Source organism: Taudactylus pleione, unplaced genomic scaffold (assembly GCF_031769625.1).
Source record: "Taudactylus pleione unplaced genomic scaffold, aTauple2 ptg000819l, whole genome shotgun sequence".
Lineage (NCBI taxonomy): Eukaryota > Metazoa > Chordata > Amphibia > Anura > Myobatrachidae > Taudactylus > Taudactylus pleione.
The window spans coordinates 880,487-907,315 of NW_028285221.1; the positions used below are offsets into that span (position 1 = coordinate 880,487).

General features: G+C 48.7%; 1 protein-coding gene across 1 annotated transcript in view; it reads left to right on the forward strand.

Annotated features, from left to right (window-relative positions):
- The window catches only part of LOC148474691 (cytochrome P450 4B1-like), a 211,998-nt gene that overhangs the window by 59,133 nt on the left and 126,036 nt on the right, over nucleotides 1-26,829 (forward strand). Inside the window, exons 5-7 of the mRNA XM_088458236.1 lie at nucleotides 5,064-5,188; nucleotides 8,992-9,143; nucleotides 10,012-10,118. Of these exons, the coding sequence (XP_088314362.1) occupies nucleotides 5,064-5,188; nucleotides 8,992-9,143; nucleotides 10,012-10,118 (384 nt within the window). The remainder of the gene's footprint in view (nucleotides 1-5,063; nucleotides 5,189-8,991; nucleotides 9,144-10,011; nucleotides 10,119-26,829) is intronic.

Here is a 26,829-nt window from a genome sequence, read left to right on the forward strand (position 1 = left end):
GGAATGCCTACCGTCAGAAGCCGGCCCCACTGACATCACTAGTGATGTCAGTGGGAGTGATTTTGGCTCTGATAGAGCCAAAATCACTCCTGGCCTTGCGGTTGAGAAACTCAACCGCAGGCTTCTGCTCGCAGTGGCGATGGTCGCGATGGTCAAGACCATCGCGACCATCATCCTGCACGCTCGTATATGCTGTCCAGGAGGACGCTCCATATTTATGGAGGTGGGCCCTGATTCAGAGCGAGCGCTCTGGTCAGAGCGTCCGGCTCTGAATCAGGGCCATAGTTCCCAGGTGCAACCACTGTTGCTTCATTAGGGTAATCAAGACTAGCCAGAATGGAACAGGCTAGACAGGACCTCAGGAAAGAACGACACCACAGGTAGGGAGGAGGACCTACACAGACTGTGACACTATTCATGTTATGCCACACAGAGTACATTCAGGTTATGCCACACAGAGCCCATTCAGGTTATGCCACACAGTAGTACCATACGGTCACCCTCTGCTCTTTGTGTGACTTACATTGCCATTTACCGCAGGTCAGGCTTTCTGCCTGACCTTGTTTGAGACCATGCACTGGCATTACCATCATGCACTATGTCAGCTGACAGCATTCTTCCAGTGGGAGTGCTCCTGCCTCAGCTGACCTTAGCAGCCTATCAGGGACTTGCCAGAGCCATGCGTTGCTTCCTCGTGTTACCGGCTATTCTGTGGCTCCTTTGTGCAGTAACCATTACTATCATATGGACCTATGGGGATCATTCAGACCCATTCGCGAGCAAAGGACGCTCGCAAACGGGTTGATGTTGCCCCACTGCGCATGCGCATGACGGAGGGAGCTCCGTCGTGCGCATGCGCAAGACCCGGATAGCGACGGGCTCTCCGTTGCTCTGGGTCTCGCACCAAAGGGGGCATGCTGTCGATGTTGATTGATAGCACACCCACTTTGGTGGGCGTGCCGGGGGCGTGACTGCCAGACGGAGGCTTTCCCATAGGAACACCTACCGTCTGAGTCCGGCCCCACTGACATCAGTAATGATGTCAGTGGGAGTGATTTTGGCTCTGATAGAGCCAAAATCACTCCTGGGCTTGCGGAAGCGAGACCCTACCGCAGGGTCTCGTCGCAAGCCCAATGGTCTCGATGGTCTTTGACCATCGCGAACATCTTTTTGGCCACTCGCATAAGCTGTGGGTTGTCACCCACAGCTATGCAAGCGGCCAGGAGGCCGCTCTAAATTTAGCTGGGACGGCCCTGATTCAGAGTGAGCGCTCTGGTCAAAGCGTTCAGCTCTGAATCAGGCCCTATATCTGCAGTTGCTGTATTCTCCTGGTTCCTGTGTACTGTGTCCTGTGCTGCAGAATTCCAGTTAGAGGAATATCAAGTCTTAATCACAGGCTGCAGCAGGCGATAAAAGAAAAAAAAAGTTCATCCTCGGGAAGGGGCTGGCCAGCTGGTAATCTACAACTAAAAACTTAGTTAAGGAACAACTTCTCACAATTGCTCACAGACTTCCCAGTCACCAAGTATATTGCGGCAGATGTTAGAGCAGTTGCAAAAGCTGTTAACCAATATTACCCAGTTTCTACTGGAATTCCTTGAAAATTCTGATAAGACCCCAACTCAATATACTTGAGTTTTCTAATTTAGGAGCCTTAAGAACTGAGGTCTCTTCCTCTGTACTGAAAAGGGAGAAGTATCAGAGTTCTCCACGGCCCAAGCTGTCAGAGGCTGAACGTCAGTGGTGCAAAGAATTTCAACTTTCTCTTTACTGTGGGGGTTCTGATCATTTCTTAAAAGACTGTTTCCTCTGCAAATCATGAAATGGTGACAAGTCTCAGTGTCACTAATGCATTAATGCCAGTGAACCATCTCGAATGTCACCTTCAGTTTCCACCACTCTGGATAGGGGTGCTAAGTACGTTGCCCAAAAAGAAACTCAAGTTCAAGACTGGGGTGACAAAAGCAACATATTCCAGGTTTGGAAATCAAAAGAGAGTGTTCAGATCTCCCAAAATTAGTGAGAAGTCTGTTCCTGCAGCCTCAGGGGTGTCTGATGTTCTACCTGTAAGCAAGGTGTCCAATATTCCAACCCCAATAGGGGCATAAAATGTTCCAGCTGCAAGAGAGGGATTCGATGTTCCAGCCCCAGTAGGAGTGTCTGATTCATGACCAACAAGGGTATCCAATGTTCCAGTCCAAGCGGGGATATGCGATGGTTCAGTCCCGGCAGGGGCATCCGATGTTTCAGCCTCAAGAGATGTATGCGATGTTTTACTCTTAAGAGAGGTGTTCAACTGTTCAACCCCAGGAGTGGTGTCCGATGTTCTAGTGCCAGCAGTGGTAGTCGATGTTTTCACCCCAGCATGGGTATCCAATGTTTCGTCCTCCAGAGGTGTCCGATATGCCAGCTCTAGGAGGGGCATCTGACTTTCCAACCCCAGAGAGGGCATTTGATTCTGTAGCCCTAGGAAGGGCAAGTGACTTTGTAACCCCAGGATTGTCATCTAATTTTACAGCTCCAGGAAGGGCATTTGAGCCTACAGCTCCAGGAAAAACACTTGTTGCCAACTACCCAGAGAAACATCTGAGTTGCCAGCCTCAGAGGAGGGGTCTGAGTTGCCAGCCTCAGAGGAGGGGTCTGAGTTGCCAGCCTCAGAGGAGGGGTCTGAGTTGCCAGCCGCAGAGGAGGGGTCTGAGTTGCCAGCCGCAGAGGAGGGGTCTGAGTTGCCAGCCTCAGAGGAGGGGTCTGAGTTGCCAGCCTCAGAGGAGGGGTCTGAGTTGCCTCAGCCCCAGGAGGGGTCTCTGGTGCCTCAGCCCCAGGAGGGGTCTCTGGTGCCTCAGCCCCAGGAGGGGTCTCCTGTGCCTCAGCCCCAGGAGGGGTCTCCTGTGCCTCAGCCCCAGGGGAGATTTCCAGTATCAAGAGCCCAGGAGGGCTTCAAAGTGACATGGATACAGACATCTGTGTGATAATGTATAGTATATCATCTGTGTGAAATTGTATAGTATAGCAACTGTGTGATAATGTATAGTATAATATCAGCTGTGTGATAATGTATAGTAGAATATCAGCTGTGTGATAATATATAGTATGTCAGCTGTATAGTATAATATCTGCTGTGTGATGTATAATATCATCTGTGTGCTATATTATATAGTATAATATCGGCTGTGTGCTATGTTATACTATATAGTATAATATCGGCTGTGTGCTATGTTATATAGTATAATATCAGCTGTGTGCTACTGTATGTTATATAGTATAATATAGGTTGTGTCCTATGTTATATGGTATAATATCGGCTGTGTGCTATGTTATATAGTAGAATATCGGCTGTTGCTATGTTATATGGTATAATATTGGCTGTTGCTATGTTATATGATATAATATTGGCTGTTGCTATGTTATATGGTATAATATCGGCTGTGTGCTACGTTATATGGTATAATATCGGCTGTGTGCTATGTTATATGGTATAATATCGGCTGTGTGCTACGTTATATGGTATAATATCGGCTGTGTGCTATGTTATATAGTAGAATATCAGCTGTTGCTATGTTATTTGGTATAATATTGGCTGTTGCTATGTTATATGATATAATATTGGCTGTTACTATGTTATATGGTATAATATCGGCTGTGTGCTATGTTATATGGTATAATATCGGCTGTGTGCTATGTTATATGGTATAATATCGGTTGTGTGCTATGTTATATGGTATAATATCATCTGTGTGCTATATTATATAGTAGAATATCGGCTATGTGCTATGTTATATGGTATAATATCGGCTGTGTGCTATGTTATATGGTATAATGGCTGTGTGCTATGTTATATGGTATAATATCATCTGTGTGCTATATTATATACGGTATAATATCATCTGTGTGCTATATTATATAGTATAATATCGGCTGTGTGCTATGTTATATGGTATAATATCGGCTGTGTGCTATGTTATAAGGTATAATATCGGCTGTGTGCTATGTTATATGGTATAATATCGGCTGTGTGCTATGTTATATGGTATAATATCGGCTGTGTGCTATGTTATATGGTATAATATCGGCTGTGTGCTATGTTATATGGTATAATATCATCTGTGTGCTATATTATATAGTATAATATCGGCTATGTGCTATGTTATATGGTATAATATCGGCTGTGTGCTATGTTATATGGTATAATGGCTGTGTGCTATGTTATATGGTATAATATCATCTGTGTGCTATATTATATACGGTATAATATCATCTGTGTGCTATATTATATAGTATAATATCGGCTGTGTGCTATGTTATATGGTATAATATCGGCTGTGTGCTATGTTATAAGGTATAATATCGGCTGTGTGCTATGTTATATGGTATAATATCGGCTGTGTGCTATGTTATATGGTATAATATCGGCTGTGTGCTATGTTATATGGTATAATATCGGCTGTGTGCTATGTTATATGGTATAATATCGGCTGTGTGCTATGTTATACGGTATAATATCGGCTGTGTGCTATGTTATACGGTATAATATCGGCTGTGTGCTATGTTATATGGTATAATATCGGCTGTCTGCTATGTTATATGGTATAATATCGGCTGTGTGCTATGTTATAGGGTATAATATCGGCTGTGTGCTATGTTATACGGTATAATATCGGCTGTGTGCTATGTTATATGGTATTATATCGGCTGTGTGCTATGTTATAAGGTATAATATCGGCTGTGTGCTATGTTATATGGTATAATATCGGCTGTGTGCTATGTTATACGGTATAATATCGGCTGTGTGCTATGTTATATGGTATAATATCGGCTGTGTGCTATGTTATATGGTATAATATCGGCTGTGTGCTATGTTATATGGTATAATATCGGCTGTGTGCTATGTTATACGGTATAATATTGGCTGTGTGCTATGTTATATGGTATAATATCGGCTGTGTGCTATGTTATACGGTATAATATTGGCTGTGTGCTATGTTATACGGTATAATATTGGCTGTATGTGAATGTGTAGTCAGCCAGGGCGTCAGGCTGATGTGCTGATTGATATCTTGTTTCAGGATAAATGGGAGAAGCTGGTCCCAGACCAGAAGCCGGTGGAGCTCTTCCATCATGTCAGTCTCATGGCCCTGGACACCATCATGAAATGCGCCTTCAGTTACCACAGCGACTGCCAGAATGACAGGTTGGTACCTTGTGGGCAGATCTTATAGAATGGTAGAGAGTGTTATTGTCTGGGCGCTGTTTGCATCACCCAATACGAGACAGTGGTTACAACCACCGATAACCTTCCTAGCGGTAAGTTCCCAGCTGGGCCAGGGAAGTCTTCCCCATTTCTTTACATTACTAATTATAGGTTTTTCTATCTATTTTATACAATGCTCTGTACGACCTTTGGTTGCTCACTTACAGCATGATTCCCCTATTCAGTCCCAGTGAGGAGCCAGGAGGAACCAATGCCATGTCCTGTTATAGATGACCGCTGAGCCTGTCCTGGTCTGGTGCTGTTTGTCACTTTTGTCGGGTGATCCCGCACAGTAACGGAGGCAATAGGGGTTTGCATACCTCCCAACATGACCCTCTCCAGGAGGGACACAATGCTCTGGTCCTGGACTTCCCTGGTAAGAGGCGGGGCTGCAGCGCAGTTCAAAATTCAAATAGGGGAGGAGTCACACCAACTGTCATGTCACACGCTGCCAATCATCACTGGCTGGGACTCACTGGCAGTTGGTGTGACTCCCCTATGTGAATATTGGACTGTGCTGCAGCCCCACCCCTGGAGCCTCCACCAATCATAAATTACCAGGGAAGTCCAGGAACAGAGCATTGTCCCTCCTGGAGAGGATCATGTTGGGAGGTAGGGGTTTGGGTCACTTTTGGGGAGAGGGACAAATTGTATTGTTATTATTTATTTATTTTTACACCAGAGGTCAGGTACCTGCAGGACTTACTGACATTGTATACTCGGTGCTCTGTCTATAGTCGCCCAGTTCCCTCCCCGTTCCATCTCTCTAAGCCAGTGGCCACCAACCTTAATTGGGATGTGAGCTACTCGAAGAATGAAACCTCCTGAAGAGCTAGTAACATTTTTGAAAAACTAATAACCAAAAAATCATTTAATGAAAATGAAAAAACCGTTTCCTTGAAAACAATGCATTTAATTAATACAGTGATATTGTTGCACATTCCACTTTTAATTACCAGCTCTAAGGAGGTAAATACAGCAGAGGAGCAAAAGACAGAGGCAGGGGCAGGGCTGCTGTGTGATTTTCGGCAGGGCCCGGCAGGAGTCACTTGCTCCAAATGAAGTCAACTCCTGTTATGTCCAGTTGGAATCCATCACATATTGTCTCCGGGGCCGGATTAAGGGGGGGGGGCCACAGGGGTGGTCATCCCTGGGCCCCCACACACAGAGGGGCCCCCACACAGGGTCGGTGTGACCCTGCCGAGAACGGGTGTCCAGTGGCACCTGTTCCCGGATTGAGGCTCATTGCCGCTGCATGCACCACAGAGCGGCTCCCGAGTCCTCTCACCAGCGCCATGTGACACATTACGTCCGCGACGCCAATGAGCAGACAAAGGAGCAGCTCTGCCGGGAGATCACGCCCGCACGCCGTCATTCAGGTAAGTAATAGGCTTTTGGGGTAAGAGGGCGGTAGGCTTAGGGGGAAGGGGGGGCTCCGTGTAGCTTTAAGGGGCCCCCCACAATCTAGTTGCCCTGGGGCCCCCACCAGCCTTAATCCGGCCCTGATTCTCGCCCTATGGCAATCGCCACCAGCCACGGCTTGTCCCTTCACTGCAGCTAGGTGAGCTACAAATGACGGCCGCGAGCTACTGCCCTAAGGGGTATATTTACTACTGGGAGAGTTTTTAGAAGTGGAGATGTTACCCATAGCAACCAATCAGATTCTACTTAACATGTAACTAGTACCTTATAGAAGATAATAGCTAGAATCTGATTGGTTGCTATGGGCAACATCTCCACTTCTAAAAACCCGCACTTTAGTAACTTTACCACTAAGGGCGGGATGTACTAAAGGTAAAAATGCGGTTTTACCACGTTCCCCGAATGTGCTAAGCACCAGAATGCGCTACATTCCCGTGCTTCATCCCGCTAGGTAGCGCCACCTTCAGGTGAGCTTCTTATCAGGACGCTCCTGGCTGGGAGGGATCCGATGGGATCCCTGCTATGAGCCACCGCGGCCCACGTCCTCCTGTACATGCGCAGAATGACACCAGAGGGACTTCTGGGTGATAAACCCGGAGGTCTCTCTGCCCGGCAGCATCGCAGAGGGCAGCTCTAATCAGGAGGGCAACTCTTATCGGGGGGGCTGTTAATCAGGGGGGCTGTTAATCGGGAGGGCTCTTATCGGGAGGGCAGCTCTTATCGGGAGGGCTGTTAATCGGGAGGGCTGTTAATCGGGAGGGCTGATAATCGGGAGGGCTGATAATCGGGATGGCTGTTAATCGGGAGGGCTCTTATCGGAAGAGCTGTCCTTTGCGAAATACATAGGAAGGGCTGTCCTTTGCGAAATACATAGGAAGGGCTGTCCTTTGCGAAATTCTGGTACATACTGTGGTAATGAACTGCAGTATGTACCCGAAGACAGGTGGGATGTACCGTATCGCAGAAGTGATGCTTAGTACATCACACCATAAGTGTCAGTAGTCTTATGTGGAAGGTGTGGCCAGCCCTGCGTACAGACATACAGCCCATGCACATCTATGGTGCACACTACAGACACCTCAGCATAACACCCTATAAGACCACTTGGTGCATTGGCTACACTATATATTAATCTTTAAAGAGCAATCACCAAATTGTCTGCTGTGCTAGTAAATGGGGCCTCACTGAGCAGGTGCACGATAATCTGTAATCTGTGCAGGCTCCAGACCCGTACTGCTTATGTGTTTGCGGTATGGATCCTGCGTGTTCGCACATAGAGCGGCAGCAGTCTGTCAGTGATTGACGACAGCCTCCATTTCCTAAAATGGAGGCTTGTCGCCATCGTTGGGGGTGAAGGAGGAGGACAGAACCTTCATCAGCTGATGGAGAATTCCTGGCCTCTTCCCTCATCTGCGATGGCCGGTCTGCGTGACCCTGTGATCACTCAGCCGACCAGGTTTCATGCAGATGATCCGATGCTATGTCCGTGGATGCAGCTCAGATCATTAATGCATACAGGAGGCGTGATGGGTGTGACGCCTCCTGCTGTATTAACATAATAGCAGGGACAGAATTGCAAAGCTGCTTGTGTGCAGCTCATGTTCTACTTGTGTGCTGATGGTGTGCAGCTTGTGTGCTGATGGTGTGCAGCTTGTGTGCTGATGGTGTGCAGCTTGTGTGCAGCTTGTGTGCTGATGGTGTGCAGCTTGTGTGCTGATGGTGCTCTGCTTGTGTGCTGATGGTGTGCAGCTTGTGTGCTGATGGTGTGCAGCTTGTGTGCAGCTTGTGTGCTGATGGTGTGCTGATGGTGTGCAGCTTGTGTGCTGATGGTGTGCAGCTTGTGTGCTGATGGTGTGCAGCTTGTGTGCTGATGGTGTGCAGCTTGTGTGATGCTTGTGTGCTGATTGTGTGCTGATGGTGTGCAGCTTGTGTGCTGATGGTGCTCTGCTTGTGTGCTGATGGTGTGCAGCTTGTGTGCAGCTTGTGTGCTGATGGTGTGCAGCTTGTGTGCAGCTTGTGTGCTGATGGTGTGCTGATGGTGCTCTGCTTGTGTGCTGATGGTGTGCAGCTTGTGTGATGCTTGTGTGCTGATTGTGTGCTGATGGTGTGCAGCTTGTGTGCGTCGTTGTAATTCTGTCCACTACTATGTCACCCCTTATTGAGCACAGAACATTTTCTCAGAATAGCTGGATGTATCGATGGTTTTCATGATCTCCCAACACTTTGCTGGGAAATAAATCAGTTACTGATTATGGGGCTCCATGGAGAACAATATACACTGTGACCCCTGGTGAATAAAACTGCTTTCCCTCTCTGTGCAGTGAGAATGACTACATTAAAGCTGTGTATGAGCTATCCTACCTGGTGGATCACAGGTTCCGCTTCTTCCCGTATCATAACAATTTGATCTACTACCTGAGTCCACATGGACGACGCTGGCGGCGAGCGCTGGGAATAGCACATGAGCACACAGGTGAGTCTAAGGCTGGGTACACACATAAAGATTATCTGCCCAACCAGCCAACTAGGGATGGGTTGGAATGAAGATCTGGTAACGGATGGGAGTAACTGATGTTCAGCAATTTGCTCCTAAATGCCAGAAAACAGATGAAAATGGCGTCAGACAAGTTTGTTAAATGTTTGATCTAAATAATTTGTTCAAACAACATTTTCCGACGTTTGGGAGCAAATTGCTGATCATCAGTTACTCCTATACATTACCAGTTTCTCATTCCAACCAATCACATAGCTGGATGATTGGACAGATAATCTTTACGTGTGTGGCAACTTTAACTTAAAGATCTTTCATTCTTCATGTCTTTATAACCAAATGGTGTAAATACGCATATGTCACCCCTGTGTGGCTGGGGGTAGTGTGGGTAGGGAAATCCCCAATTACTACCTTGCAGTACCCCTGGCTAAACTATCATCATGCAAATAAAATAGCCACATATAATAAAGACAGGCCCAGAGGCTCCTCACTGTCATGGGCAGATCACAGACCCCGTCACTAAAGCTCAAGCCAGCAGTAATTTTAAGAGAAAAAGTGAAGACCTTTCTTCAGTGACTGGGGTGTGAGGATGGACTGTGATGTAATGTTCACAGGGTCCATGATGGAGAAATGTACGCCTCACCCCACACCGAGGACGGCCGCACAAATGCATTCAGTGTGCCTCTTATATGACTTCCATAAGCTCCTGATTTTACTACAATGTGTTCTCTGAATCCTATAAATTCCCCCTTTTGTTGTGTAGTCTGGAGATTACATTTAATACTGAAGATTTCAAATAGTTTAGTTTTCTTACAAAAGACAATTATTACATCACATGTTTCCATTATAGATAAAGTAATTAACCAGAGGAAAGAATGTCTTACACAGGAGACGGAGCTTGAGAAGATCAAGCAGAAGAGACACCTGGACTTTCTGGACATTCTATTATGTGCCAAGGTACTTACATCTCCACTCCCTTATCCCTGCACTAATACTGCACAGCACACTGACTACTGACATCTCCACTCCCTTATCCCTGCACTAATACCGCACAGCACACTGACTACTGACAGCTCCATTCCCTTATCCCTGCACTAATACCGCACAGCACACTGACTACTGACATCTCCACTCCCTTATCCCTGCACTAATACCGCACAGCACACTGACTACTAACAGCTCCATTCCCTTATCCCTGCACTAATACCGCACAGCACACTGACTACTGACAGCTCCATTCCCTTATCCCTGCACTAATACCGCACAGCACACTGACTACTGACACCTCCATTCCCTTATCCCTGCACTAATACCGCACAGCACACTGACTACTGACAGCTCCATTCCCTTATCCCTGCACTAATACCGCACAGCATACTGACTACTGACAGCTCCATTCCCTTATCCCTGCACTAATACCACACAGCACACTGACTACTGACAGCTCCATTCCCTTATCCCTGCACTAATACCGCACAGCACACTGACTACTGACATCTCCACTCCCTTATCCCTGCACTAATACCGCACAGCACACTGACTACTGACAGCTCCATTCCCTTATCCCTGCACTAATACTGCACAGCACACTGACTACTGACAGCTCCATTCCCTTATCCCTGCACTAATACCGCACAGCACACTGACTACTGACAGCTCCATGCCCTTATCCCTGCACTAATACCGCACAGCACACTCACTACTGACAGCTCCATTCCCTTATCCCTGCACTAATACCGCACAGCACACTGACTACTGACAGCACCATTCCCTTATCCCTGCACTAATACCGCACAGCACACTGACTACTGATAGCTCCATTCCCTTATCCCTGCACTAATACCGCACAGCACACTGACTACTGACAGCTCCATTCCCTTATCCCTGCACTAATACCGCACAGCATACTGACTACTGACAGCTCCATTCCCTTATCCCTGCACTAATACCACACAGCACACTGACTACTGACAGCTCCATTCCCTTATCCCTGCACTAATACCGCACAGCACACTGACTACTGACATCTCCACTCCCTTATCCCTGCACTAATACCGCACAGCACACTGACTACTGACAGCTCCATTCCCTTATCCCTGCACTAATACTGCACAGCACACTGACTACTGACAGCTCCATTCCCTTATCCCTGCACTAATACCGCACAGCACACTGACTACTGACAGCTCCATGCCCTTATCCCTGCACTAATACCGCACAGCACACTCACTACTGACAGCTCCATTCCCTTATCCCTGCACTAATACCGCACAGCACACTGACTACTGACAGCACCATTCCCTTATCCCTGCACTAATACCGCACAGCACACTGACTACTGATAGCTCCATTCCCTTATCCCTGCACTAATACCGCACAGCACACTGACTACTGACAGCTCCATTCCCTTATCCCTGCACTAATACCACACAGCACACTGACTACTGACAGCTCCATTCCCTTATCCCTGCACTAATACCGCACACCACACTGACTACTGACAGCTCCATTCCCTTATCCCTGCACTAATACCGCACAGCACACTGACTACTGACAGCTCCATTCCCTTATCCCTGCACTAATACCGCACAGCACACTGACTACTGACAGCTCCATTCCCTTATCCCTGCACAAATACCACACAGCACACTGACTACTGACAGCTCCATTCCCTTATCCCTGCACTAATACCGCACAGCACACTGACTACTGACAGCTCCATTCCCTTATCCCTGCACTAATACCACAGACCACACTGACTACTGACAGCTCCATTCCCTTATCCCTGCACTAATACAGCACAGCACACTGACTACTGACTGCTATATTCCCTTATCCCTGCACTAATACCGCACAGCACACTGACTATTGACAGCTCCATTCCCTTATCCCTGCACTAATACCGCACAGCACATTCACTACTGACAGCTCCATTCCCTTATCCCTGCACTAATACCGCACAGCACACTGACTACTGACAGCTCCATTCCCTTATCCCTGTACTAATACCGCACAGCACACTGACTACTGACATCTCCACTCCCTTATCCCTGCACTAATACCGCACAGCACACTGAATACTGACAGCTCCATTCCCTTATCCCTGCACTAATACCGCACAGCACACTGACTACTGACAACTCCATTCCCTTGTCCCTGCACTAATACCGCACAGCACACTGACTACTGACATCTCCATTCCCTTATCCCTGCACTAATAACGCACAGCACACTGACTACTTACAGCTCCATTCCCTTATCCCTGCACTAATACCGCACAGCACACTGACTACTGACAGCTCCATTCCCTTATCCCTGCACTAATACCGCACAGCACACTGACTACTGACAACTCCATTCCCTTATCCCTGCACTAATACCGCACAGCACACTGACTACTGACATCTCCACTCCCTTATCCCTAAACTAATACCGCACAGCACACTGACTACTGACAGCTCCATTCCCTTATCCCTGCACTAATACCGCACAGCACACTGACAGCTCCATTCCCTTATCCGTGCACTAATACCGCACAGCACACTGACTACTGACAGCTCCATTCCCTTATCCCTGCACTAATACCGCACAGCACACTGACTACTGGCAGCTCCATTCCCTTATCCCTGCACTAATACAACACAGCACACTGACTACTGACAGCTCCATTCCCTTATCCCTGCACTAATACCACAGACCACACTGACTACTGACAGCTCCATTCCCTTATCCCTGCACTAATACAGCACAGCACACTGACTACTGACTGCTCCATTCCCCTATCCCTGCACTAATACCGCACAGCACACTGACTATTGACAGCTCCATTCCCTTATCCCTGCACTAATACCGCACAGCACATTCACTACTGACAGCTCCATTCCCTTATCCCTGCACTAATACCGCACAGCACACTGACTACTGACAGCTCCATTCCCTTATCCCTGCACTAATACCGCACAGCACACTGACTATTGACAGCTCCATTCCCTTATCCCTGCACTAATACCGCACAGCACATTCACTACTGACAGCTCCATTCCCTTATCCCTGCACTAATACCGCACAGCACACTGACTACTGACAGCTCCATTCCCTTATCCCTGTACTAATACCGCACAGCACACCGACTACTGACATCTCCACTCCCTTATCCCTGCACTAATACCGCACAGCACACTGAATACTGACAGCTCCATTCCCTTATCCCTGCACTAATACCGCACAGCACACTGACTACTGACAACTCCATTCCCTTGTCCCTGCACTAATACCGCACAGCACACTGACTACTGACATCTCCATTCCCTTATCCCTGCACTAATACCGCACAGCACACTGACTACTGACAGCTCCATTCCCTTATCCCTGCACTAATACCGCACAGCATACTGACTACTGACAGCTCCATTCCCTTATCCCTGCACTAATACCACACAGCACACTGACTACTGACAGCTCCATTCCCTTATCCCTGCACTAATACCGCACAGCACACTGACTACTGACATCTCCACTCCCTTATCCCTGCACTAATACCGCACAGCACACTGACTACTGACAGCTCCATTCCCTTATCCCTGCACTAATACTGCACAGCACACTGACTACTGACAGCTCCATTCCCTTATCCCTGCACTAATACCGCACAGCACACTGACTACTGACAGCTCCATGCCCTTATCCCTGCACTAATACCGCACAGCACACTCACTACTGACAGCTCCATTCCCTTATCCCTGCACTAATACCGCACAGCACACTGACTACTGACAGCACCATTCCCTTATCCCTGCACTAATACCGCACAGCACACTGACTACTGATAGCTCCATTCCCTTATCCCTGCACTAATACCGCACAGCACACTGACTACTGACAGCTCCATTCCCTTATCCCTGCACTAATACCACACAGCACACTGACTACTGACAGCTCCATTCCCTTATCCCTGCACTAATACCGCACACCACACTGACTACTGACAGCTCCATTCCCTTATCCCTGCACTAATACCGCACAGCACACTGACTACTGACAGCTCCATTCCCTTATCCCTGCACTAATACCGCACAGCACACTGACTACTGACAGCTCCATTCCCTTATCCCTGCACAAATACCACACAGCACACTGACTACTGACAGCTCCATTCCCTTATCCCTGCACTAATACCGCACAGCACACTGACTACTGACAGCTCCATTCCCTTATCCCTGCACTAATACCACAGACCACACTGACTACTGACAGCTCCATTCCCTTATCCCTGCACTAATACAGCACAGCACACTGACTACTGACTGCTATATTCCCTTATCCCTGCACTAATACCGCACAGCACACTGACTATTGACAGCTCCATTCCCTTATCCCTGCACTAATACCGCACAGCACATTAACTACTGACAGCTCCATTCCCTTATCCCTGCACTAATACCGCACAGCACACTGACTACTGACAGCTCCATTCCCTTATCCCTGTACTAATACCGCACAGCACACTGACTACTGACATCTCCACTCCCTTATCCCTGCACTAATACCGCACAGCACACTGAATACTGACAGCTCCATTCCCTTATCCCTGCACTAATACCGCACAGCACACTGACTACTGACAACTCCATTCCCTTGTCCCTGCACTAATACCGCACAGCACACTGACTACTGACATCTCCATTCCCTTATCCCTGCACTAATAACGCACAGCACACTGACTACTTACAGCTCCATTCCCTTATCCCTGCACTAATACCGCACAGCACACTGACTACTGACAGCTCCATTCCCTTATCCCTGCACTAATACCGCACAGCACACTGACTACTGACAACTCCATTCCCTTATCCCTGCACTAATACCGCACAGCACACTGACTACTGACATCTCCACTCCCTTATCCCTAAACTAATACCGCACAGCACACTGACTACTGACAGCTCCATTCCCTTATCCCTGCACTAATACCGCACAGCACACTGACAGCTCCATTCCCTTATCCGTGCACTAATACCGCACAGCACACTGACTACTGACAGCTCCATTCCCTTATCCCTGCACTAATACCGCACAGCACACTGACTACTGGCAGCTCCATTCCCTTATCCCTGCACTAATACAACACAGCACACTGACTACTGACAGCTCCATTCCCTTATCCCTGCACTAATACCACAGACCACACTGACTACTGACAGCTCCATTCCCTTATCCCTGCACTAATACAGCACAGCACACTGACTACTGACTGCTCCATTCCCCTATCCCTGCACTAATACCGCACAGCACACTGACTATTGACAGCTCCATTCCCTTATCCCTGCACTAATACCGCACAGCACATTCACTACTGACAGCTCCATTCCCTTATCCCTGCACTAATACCGCACAGCACACTGACTACTGACAGCTCCATTCCCTTATCCCTGCACTAATACCGCACAGCACACTGACTATTGACAGCTCCATTCCCTTATCCCTGCACTAATACCGCACAGCACATTCACTACTGACAGCTCCATTCCCTTATCCCTGCACTAATACCGCACAGCACACTGACTACTGACAGCTCCATTCCCTTATCCCTGTACTAATACCGCACAGCACACCGACTACTGACATCTCCACTCCCTTATCCCTGCACTAATACCGCACAGCACACTGAATACTGACAGCTCCATTCCCTTATCCCTGCACTAATACCGCACAGCACACTGACTACTGACAACTCCATTCCCTTGTCCCTGCACTAATACCGCACAGCACACTGACTACTGACATCTCCATTCCCTTATCCCTGCACTAATAACGCACAGCACACTGACTACTTACAGCTCCATTCCCTTATCCCTGCACTAATACCGCACAGCACACTGACTACTGACAGCTCCATTCCCTTATCCCTGCACTAATACCGCACAGCACACTGACTACTGACAACTCCATTCCCTTATCCCTGCACTAATACCGCACAGCACACTGACTACTGACATCTCCACTCCCTTATCCCTAAACTAATACCGCACAGCACACTGACTACTGACAGCTCCATTCCCTTATCCCTGCACTAATACCGCACAGCACACTGACAGCTCCATTCCCTTATCCGTGCACTAATACCGCACAGCACACTGACTACTGACAGCTCCATTCCCTTTTCCCTGCACTAATACCGCACAGCACACTGACTACTGACAGCTCCATGCCCTTATCCCTGCACTAATACTGCACAGCACACTGACTACTGACATCTCCATTCCCTTATCCCTGCACTAATACCGCACAGCACACTGACTACTGGCAGCTCCATTCCCTTATCCCTGCACTAATACAACACAGCACACTGACTACTGACAGCTCATTTCCCTTATCCCTGCACTAATACCGCACAGCACACTGACTACTGACAGCTCCATTCCCTTATCCCTGCACTAATACCGCACACCACACTGACTACTGACAGCTCCATTCCCTTATCCCTGCACTAATACCGCACAGCACACTGACTACTGACAGCTCCATTCCCTTATCCCTGCTCTAATACCGCACAGCACACTGACTACTGACAGCTCCATTCCCTTATCCCTGCACTAATACCGCACAGCACACTGACTACTGACAGCTCCATTCCCTTATCCCTGCACTAATACCACAGACCACACTGACTCCTGACAGCTCCATTCCCTTATCCCTGCACTAATACAGCACAGCACACTGACTACTGACAGCTCCATTCCCTTATCCCTGCACTAATACCGCACAGCACACTGACTATTGACAGCTCCATTCCCTTATCCCTGCACTAACACCGCACAGCACATTCACTACTGACAGCTCCATTCCCTTATCCCTGCACTAATACCGCACAGCACACTGACTACTGACAGCTCCATTCCCTTATCCCTGCACTAATACCGCACAGCACACTGACTACTGACAGCTCCATTCCCTTATCCCTGCACTAATACCACAGACCACACTGACTACTGACAGCTCCATTCCCTTATCCCTGCACTAATACAGCACAGCACACTGACTACTGACTGCTCCATTCCCTTATCCCTGCACTAATACCGCACAGCACACTGACTATTGACAGCTCCATTCCCTTATCCCTGCACTAATACCGCACAGCACATTCACTACTGACAGCTCCATTCCCTTATCCCTGCACTAATACCGCACAGCACACTGACTACTGACAGCTCCATTCCCTTATCCCTGTACTAATACCGCACAGCACACTGACTACTGACATCTCCACTCCCTTATCCCTGCACTAATACCGCACAGCACACTGAATACTGACAGCTCCATTCCCTTATCCCTGCACTAATACCGCACAGCACACTGACTACTGACAACTCCATTCCCTTGTCCCTGCACTAATACCGCACAGCACACTGACTACTGACATCTCCATTCCCTTATCCCTGCACTAATAACGCACAGCACACTGACTACTCACAGCTCCATTCCCTTATCCCTGCACTAATACCGCACAGCACACTGACTACTGACAGCTCCATTCCCTTATCCCTGCACTAATACCGCACAGCACACTGACTACTGACAACTCCATTCCCTTATCCCTGCACTAATACCGCACAGCACACTGACTACTGACATCTCCACTCCCTTATCCCTAAACTAATACCGCACAGCACACTGACTACTGACAGCTCCATTCCCTTATCCCTGCACTAATACCGCACAGCACACTGACAGCTCCATTCCCTTATCCGTGCACTAATACCGCACAGCACACTGACTACTGACAGCTCCATTCCCTTTTCCCTGCACTAATACCGCACAGCACACTGACTACTGACAGCTCCATGCCCTTATCCCTGCACTAATACCGCACAGCACACTGACTACTGACATCTCCATTCCCTTATCCCTGCACTAATACCGCACAGCACACTGACTACTGGCAGCTCCATTCCCTTATCCCTGCACTAATACAACACAGCACACTGACTACTGACAGCTCATTTCCCTTATCCCTGCACTAATACCGCACAGCACACTGACTACTGACAGCTCCATTCCCTTATCCCTGCACTAATACCGCACACCACACTGACTACTGACAGCTCCATTCCCTTATCCCTGCACTAATACCGCACAGCACACTGACTACTGACAGCTCCATTCCCTTATCCCTGCTCTAATACCGCACAGCACACTGACTACTGACAGCTCCATTCCCTTATCCCTGCACTAATACCGCACAGCACACTGACTACTGACAGCTCCATTCCCTTATCCCTGCACTAATACCACAGACCACACTGACTCCTGACAGCTCCATTCCCTTATCCCTGCACTAATACAGCACAGCACACTGACTACTGACAGCTCCATTCCCTTATCCCTGCACTAATACCGCACAGCACACTGACTATTGACAGCTCCATTCCCTTATCCCTGCACTAACACCGCACAGCACATTCACTACTGACAGCTCCATTCCCTTATCCCTGCACTAATACCGCACAGCACACTGACTACTGACAGCTCCATTCCCTTATCCCTGTACTAATACCGCACAGCACACTGACTACTGACAGCTCCATTCCCTTATCCCTGTACTAAGACCGCACAGCACACTGACTACTGACATCTCCACTCCCTTATCCCAGCACTAATACCGCACAGCACAGTGAATACTGACAGCTCCATTCCCTTATCCCTGCACTAATACCGCACAGCACACTGACTACTGACAGCTCCATTCCCTTATCCCTGCACTAATACCGCACAGCACAGTGACTACTGACAACTCCATTCCCTTGTCCCTGCACTAATACCGCACAGCACACTGACTACTGACATCTCCATTCCCTTATCCCTGCACTAATACCGCACAGCACACTGACTACTGACAGCTCCATTCCCTTATCCCTGCACTAATACCGCACAGCACACTGACTACTGACATCTCCACTCCCTTATCCCTACACTAATACCGCACAGCACACTGACTACTGACAGCTCCATTCCCTTATCCCTGCACTAATACCGCACAGCACACTGACTACTGACAACTCCATTCCCTTGTCCCTGCACTAATACCGCACAGCACACTGACTACTGACATCTCAATTCCCTTATCCCTGCACTAATACCGCACAGCACACTGACTACTGACAGCTCCATTCCCTTATCCCTGCACTAATACCGCACAGCACACTGACTACTGACAGCTCCATTCCCTTATCCCTGCACTAATACCGCACAGTACACTGACTACTGACAACTCCATTCCCTTATCCCTGCACTAATACCGCACAGCACACTCACTACTGACAGCTCCATTCCCTTATCCCTGCACTAATACCTCACAGCACACTGACTACTGACAGCTCCATTCCCTTATCCCTGCACTAATACCGCACAGAACACTGCCTACTGACATCTCCACTCCCTTATCCCTGCACTAATACCGCACAGCACACTGACTACTGACAGCTCCATTCTCTTATCCCTGCACTAATACCGCACAGCACACTGACTACTGACAGCTCCATTCCCTTATCCCTGCACTAATACCGCACAGCACACTGACTGCTGACAGCTCCATTCCCTTATCCCTGCACTAAAACCGCACAGCACACTGACTACTGACAGCTCCATTCCCTTATCCCTGCACTAATACCGCACAGAACACTGACTACTGACAGCTCCATTCCCATATCCCTGCACTAATACCGCACAGCACACTGACTACTGACAGCTCCATTCCCTTATCCCTGCACTAATACCGCTGACCACACTGACTACTGACAGCTCCATTCCCTTATCCCTTCACTAATACAACACAGCACACTGACTACTGACAGCTCCATTCCCTTATCCCTGCACTAATACCGCACAGCACACTGACTACTGACAGCTCCATTCCCTTATCCCTGCACTAATACCGCTGACCACACTGACTACTGACACCTCCATTCCCTTATCCCTGCACTAATACCGCACAGAACACTGACTACTGACAGCTCCATTCCCTTATCCCTGCACTAATACCGCACAGAACACTGACAGCTCCATTCCCTTATCCCTGCACTAATACCGCACAGAACACTGACTACTGACAGCTCCATTCCATTATCCCTGCACTAATACCGCACAGCACACTGACTACTGACAGCTCCATTCCCTTATCCCTGCACTAATACCGCACAGCACACTGACAGCTCCATTCCCTTATCCCTGCACTAATACCGCACAGCACACTGACAGCTCCATTCCCTTATCCCTGCACTAATACCGCACAGCACACTGACTACTGACAGCTCCATTCCCTTATCCCTGCACTAATACCGCACAGCACACTGACTACTGACAGCTCCACTCCCTTATCCCTGCACTAATACCGCACAGAACACTGACAGCTCCATTCCCTTATCCCTGCACTAATACTGCACAGCACACTGACTACTGACAGCTCCATTCCCTTATCCCTGCACTAATACCGCACAGCACACTGACTACTGACAGCTCCACTCCCTTATCCCTGCACTAATACCGCACAGCACACTGACTACTGACAGCTCCATTCCCTTATCCCTGCACTAATACCACACAGCACACTGACAACTGACATCTCCACTCCCTTATTCCTGCACTAATACCGCACAGCACACTGACTACTGACAGCTCCATTCCCTTATCCCTGCACTAATAACGCACAGTACACTGAATACTGACAGCTCCATTCCCTTATCCCTGCACTAATACCACACAGCACACTCACTACTGACAGCTCCATTCCCTTATTCCTGCACTAATACCGCACAGCACACTGATTACTGACAGCACCATTCCCTTATTCCTGCACTAATACCTCACAGCACACTGACTACTGAAAGCTCCATTCCCTTATCCCTGCACTAATACCGCACAGCACACTGACTACTGACAGCTCCGTTCCCTTATCCCTGCACTAATACCACACAGAACACTGACTACTGACATCTCCACTCCCTTATCCCTGCACTAATACCGCACAGCACACTGACTACTGACAGCTCCATTCTCTTATCCCTGCACTAATACCGCACAGCACACTGACTACTGACAGCTCCATTCCCTTATCCCTGCACTAATACCGCACAGCACACTGACTACTGACAGCTCCATTCCCTTATCCCTGCACTAATACCGCACAGCACACTGACTACTGACAGCTCCATTCCCTTATCCCTGCACTAATACCGCACAGCACACTGATTACTGACAGCTCCATTCCCTTATCCCTGCACTAATACCGCTGACCACACTGACTACTGACAGCTCCATTCCCTTATCCCTGCACTAATACAACACAGCACACTGACTACTGACATCTCCATTCCCTTATACCTGCACTAATACCGCACAGTACACTGACTACTGACAGCTCCATTCCCTTATCCCTGCACTAATACCGCACAGCACACTGACTACTGACAGCTCCATTCCCTTATCCCTGCACTAATACCGCACAGAACACTGACAGCTCCATTCCCTTATCCCTGCACTAATACCGCACAGAACACTGACTACTGACAGCTCCATTCCCTTATCCCTGCACTAATACCGCACAGAACACTGACAGCTCCATTCCCTTATCCCTGCACTAATACCGCACAGCACACTGACTACTGACAGCTCCATTCCCTTAACCCTGCACTAATACCGCACAGCACACTGACAGCTCCATTCCCTTATCCCTGCTCTAATACCGCACAGCAAACTGACTACTGACAGCTCCATTCCCTTATCCCTGCACTAATACCGCACAGCACACTGACTACTGACAGCCCCATTCCCTTATCCCTGCACTAATACCGCACAGCACACTGACTACTGACATCTCCATTCCCTTATCCCTGCACTAATACCACACAGAACACTGACTACTGACAGCTCCTTTCCTTATCACTGCACTAATACCGCACAGCACACTGAATACTGACAGCTCCATTCACTTATCCCTGCACTAATACCACACAGCACACTGACTACTGACATCTCCATTCCCTTATCCCTGCACTAATACCGCACAGCACACTGACTACTGATAACTACATTCCCTTATCCTTGCACTAATACCGCACAGCACACTGACTACTGACAGCTCCATTCCCTTATCCCTGCACTAATACCGCACAGCACACTGACTACTGACAGCTCCATTCCCTTATCCCTGCACTAATACCACACAGCACACTGACAACTGACATCTCCACTCCCTTATCCCTACACTAATACCGCACAGCACACTGACTACTGACAGCTCCATTCCCTTATCCCTGCACTAATAACGCACAGCACACTGACTACTGACAGCTCCATTCCCTTATCCCTGCACTAATACCACACAGCACACTCACTACTGACAGCTCCATTCCCTTTTTCCTGCACTAATACCGCACAGCACACTGATTACTGACAGCACCATTCCCTTATTCCTGCACTAATACCCAACAGCACACTGACTACTGAAAGCTCCATTCCCTTATCCCTGCACTAATACCGCACAGCACACTGACTACTGACAGCTCCATTCCCTTATCCCTGCACTAATACCACACAGAACACTGACTACTGACATCTCCACTCCCTTATCCCTGCACTAATACCGCACAGCACACTGACTACTGACAGCTCCATTCTCTTATCCCTGCACTAATACCGCACAGCACACTGACCACTGACAGCTCCATTCCCTTATCCCTGCACTAATACCGCACAGCACACTGACTACTGACAGCTCCATTCCCTTATCCCTGCACTAATACCGCACAGAACACTGACTACTGACAGCTCCATTCCCTTATCCCTGCACTAATACCGCACAGCACACTGACAGCTCCATTCCCTTATCCGTGCACTAATACCGCACAGCACACTGACTACTGACAGCTCCATTCCCTTATCCCTGCACTAATACCGCACAGCACACTGACTACTGGCAGCTCCATTCCCTTATCCCTGCACTAATACAACACAGCACACTGACTACTGACAGCTCATTTCCCTTATCCCTGCACTAATACCGCACAGCACACTGACTACTGACAGCTCCATTCCCTTATCCCTGCACTAATACCGCACACCACACTGACTACTGACAGCTCCATTCCCTTATCCCTGCACTAATACCGCACAGCACACTGACTACTGACAGCTCCATTCCCTTATCCCTGCACAAATACCACACAGCACACTGACTACTGACAGCTCCATTCCCTTATCCCTGCACTAATACCGCACAGCACACTGACTACTGACAGCTCCATTCCCTTATCCCTGCACTAATACCACAGACCACACTGACTACTGACAGCTCCATTCCCTTATCCCTGCACTAATACAGCACAGCACACTGACTACTGACTGCTCCATTCCCTTATCCCTGCACTAATACCGCACAGCACACTGACTATTGACAGCTCCATTCCCTTATCCCTGCACTAATACCGCACAGCACATTCACTACTGACAGCTCCATTCCCTTATCCCTGCACTAATACCGCACAGCACACTGACTACTGACAGCTCCATTCCCTTATCCCTGTACTAATACCGCACAGCACACTGACTACTGACATCTCCACTCCCTTATCCCTGCACTAATACCGCACAGCACACTGACTACTGACAGCTCCATTCCCTTATCCCTGCACTAATACCGCACAGCACACTGACTACTGACAACTCCATTCCCTTATCCCTGCACTAATACCGCACAGCACACTGACTACTGACATCTCCACTCCCTTATCCCTAAACTAATACCGCACAGCACACTGACTACTGACAGCTCCATTCCCTTATCCCTGCACTAATACCGCACAGCACACTGACAGCTCCATTCCCTTATCCGTGCACTAATACCGCACAGCACACTGACTACTGACAGCTCCATTCCCTTTTCCCTGCACTAATACCGCACAGCACACTGACTACTGACAGCTCCATGCCCTTATCCCTGCACTAATACCGCACAGCACACTGACTACTGACATCTCCATTCCCTTATCCCTGCACTAATACCGCACAGCACACTGACTACTGGCAGCTCCATTCCCTTATCCCTGCACTAATACAACACAGCACACTGACTACTGACAGCTCATTTCCCTTATCCCTGCACTAATACCGCACAGCACACTGACTACTGACAGCTCCATTCCCTTATCCCTGCACTAATACCGCACACCACACTGACTACTGACAGCTCCATTCCCTTATCCCTGCACTAATACCGCACAGCACACTGACTACTGACAGCTCCATTCCCTTATCCCTGCTCTAATACCGCACAGCACACTGACTACTGACAGCTCCATTCCCTTATCCCTGCACTAATACCGCACAGCACACTGACTACTGACAGCTCCATTCCCTTATCCCTGCACTAATACCACAGACCACACTGACTCCTGACAGCTCCATTCCCTTATCCCTGCACTAATACAGCACAGCACACTGACTACTGACAGCTCCATTCCCTTATCCCTGCACTAATACCGCACAGCACACTGACTATTGACAGCTCCATTCCCTTATCCCTGCACTAATACCGCACAGCACATTCACTACTGACAGCTCCATTCCCTTATCCCTGCACTAATACCGCACAGCACACTGACTACTGACAGCTCCATTCCCTTATCCCTGTACTAATACCGCACAGCACACTGACTACTGACAGCTCCATTCCCTTATCCCTGTACTAAGACCGCACAGCACACTGACTACTGACATCTCCACTCCCTTATCCCAGCACTAATACCGCACAGCACAGTGAATACTGACAGCTCCATTCCCTTATCCCTGCACTAATACCGCACAGCACACTGACTACTGACAGCTCCATTCCCTTATCCCTGCACTAATACCGCACAGCACACTGACTACTGACAACTCCATTCCCTTGTCCCTGCACTAATACCGCACAGCACACTGACTACTGACATCTCCATTCCCTTATCCCTGCACTAATACCGCACAGCACACTGACTACTGACAGCTCCATTCCCTTATCCCTGCACTAATACCGCACAGCACACTGACTACTGACATCTCCACTCCCTTATCCCTACACTAATACCGCACAGCACACTGACTACTGACAGCTCCATTCCCTTATCCCTGCACTAATACCGCACAGCACACTGACTACTGACAACTCCATTCCCTTGTCCCTGCACTAATACCGCACAGCACACTGACTACTGACATCTCCATTCCCTTATCCCTGCACTAATACCGCACAGCACACTGACTACTGACAGCTCCATTCCCTTATCCCTGCACTAATACCGCACAGCACACTGACTACTGACAGCTCCATTCCCTTATCCCTGCACTAATACCGCACAGTACACTGACTACTGACAACTCCATTCCCTTATCCCTGCACTAATACCGCACAGCACACTCACTACTGACAGCTCCATTCCCTTATCCCTGCACTAATACCGCACAGCACACTGACTACTGACAGCTCCATTCCCTTATCCCTGCACTAATACCGCACAGAACACTGCCTACTGACATCTCCACTCCCTTATCCCTGCACTAATACCGCACAGCACACTGACTACTGACAGCTCCATTCTCTTATCCCTGCACTAATACCGCACAGCACACTGACTACTGACAGCTCCATTCCCTTATCCCTGCACTAATACCGCACAGCACACTGACTACTGACAGCTCCATTCCCTTATCCCTGCACTAAAACCGCACAGCACACTGACTACTGACAGCTCCATTCCCTTATCCCTGCACTAATACCGCACAGAACACTGACTACTGACAGCTCCATTCCCATATCCCTGCACTAATACCGCACAGCACACTGACTACTGACAGCTCCATTCCCTTATCCCTGCACTAATACCGCTGACCACACTGACTACTGACAGCTCCATTCCCTTATCCCTTCACTAATACAACACAGCACACTGACTACTGACAGCTCCATTCCCTTATCCCTGCACTAATACCGCACAGCACACTGACTACTGACAGCTCCATTCCCTTATCCCTGCACTAATACCGCTGACCACACTGACTACTGACACCTCCATTCCCTTATCCCTGCACTAATACCGCACAGAACACTGACTACTGACAGCTCCATTCCCTTATCCCTGCACTAATACCGCACAGAACACTGACAGCTCCATTCCCTTATCCCTGCACTAATACCGCACAGAACACTGACTACTGACAGCTCCATTCCATTATCCCTGCACTAATACCGCACAGCACACTGACTACTGACAGCTCCATTCCCTTATCCCTGCACTAATACCGCACAGAACACTGACAGCTCCATTCCCTTATCCCTGCACTAATACTGCACAGCACACTGACTACTGACAGCTCCATTCCCTTATCCCTGCACTAATTCCGCACAGCACACTGACTACTGACAGCTCCACTCCCTTATCCCTGCACTAATACCGCACAGCACACTGACTACTGACAGCTCCATTCCCTTATCCCTGCACTAATACCACAAAGCACACTGACAACTGACATCTCCACTCCCTTATTCCTGCACTAATACCGCACAGCACACTGACTACTGACAGCTCCATTCCCTTATCCCTGCACTAATAACGCACAGTACACTGAATACTGACAGCTCCAT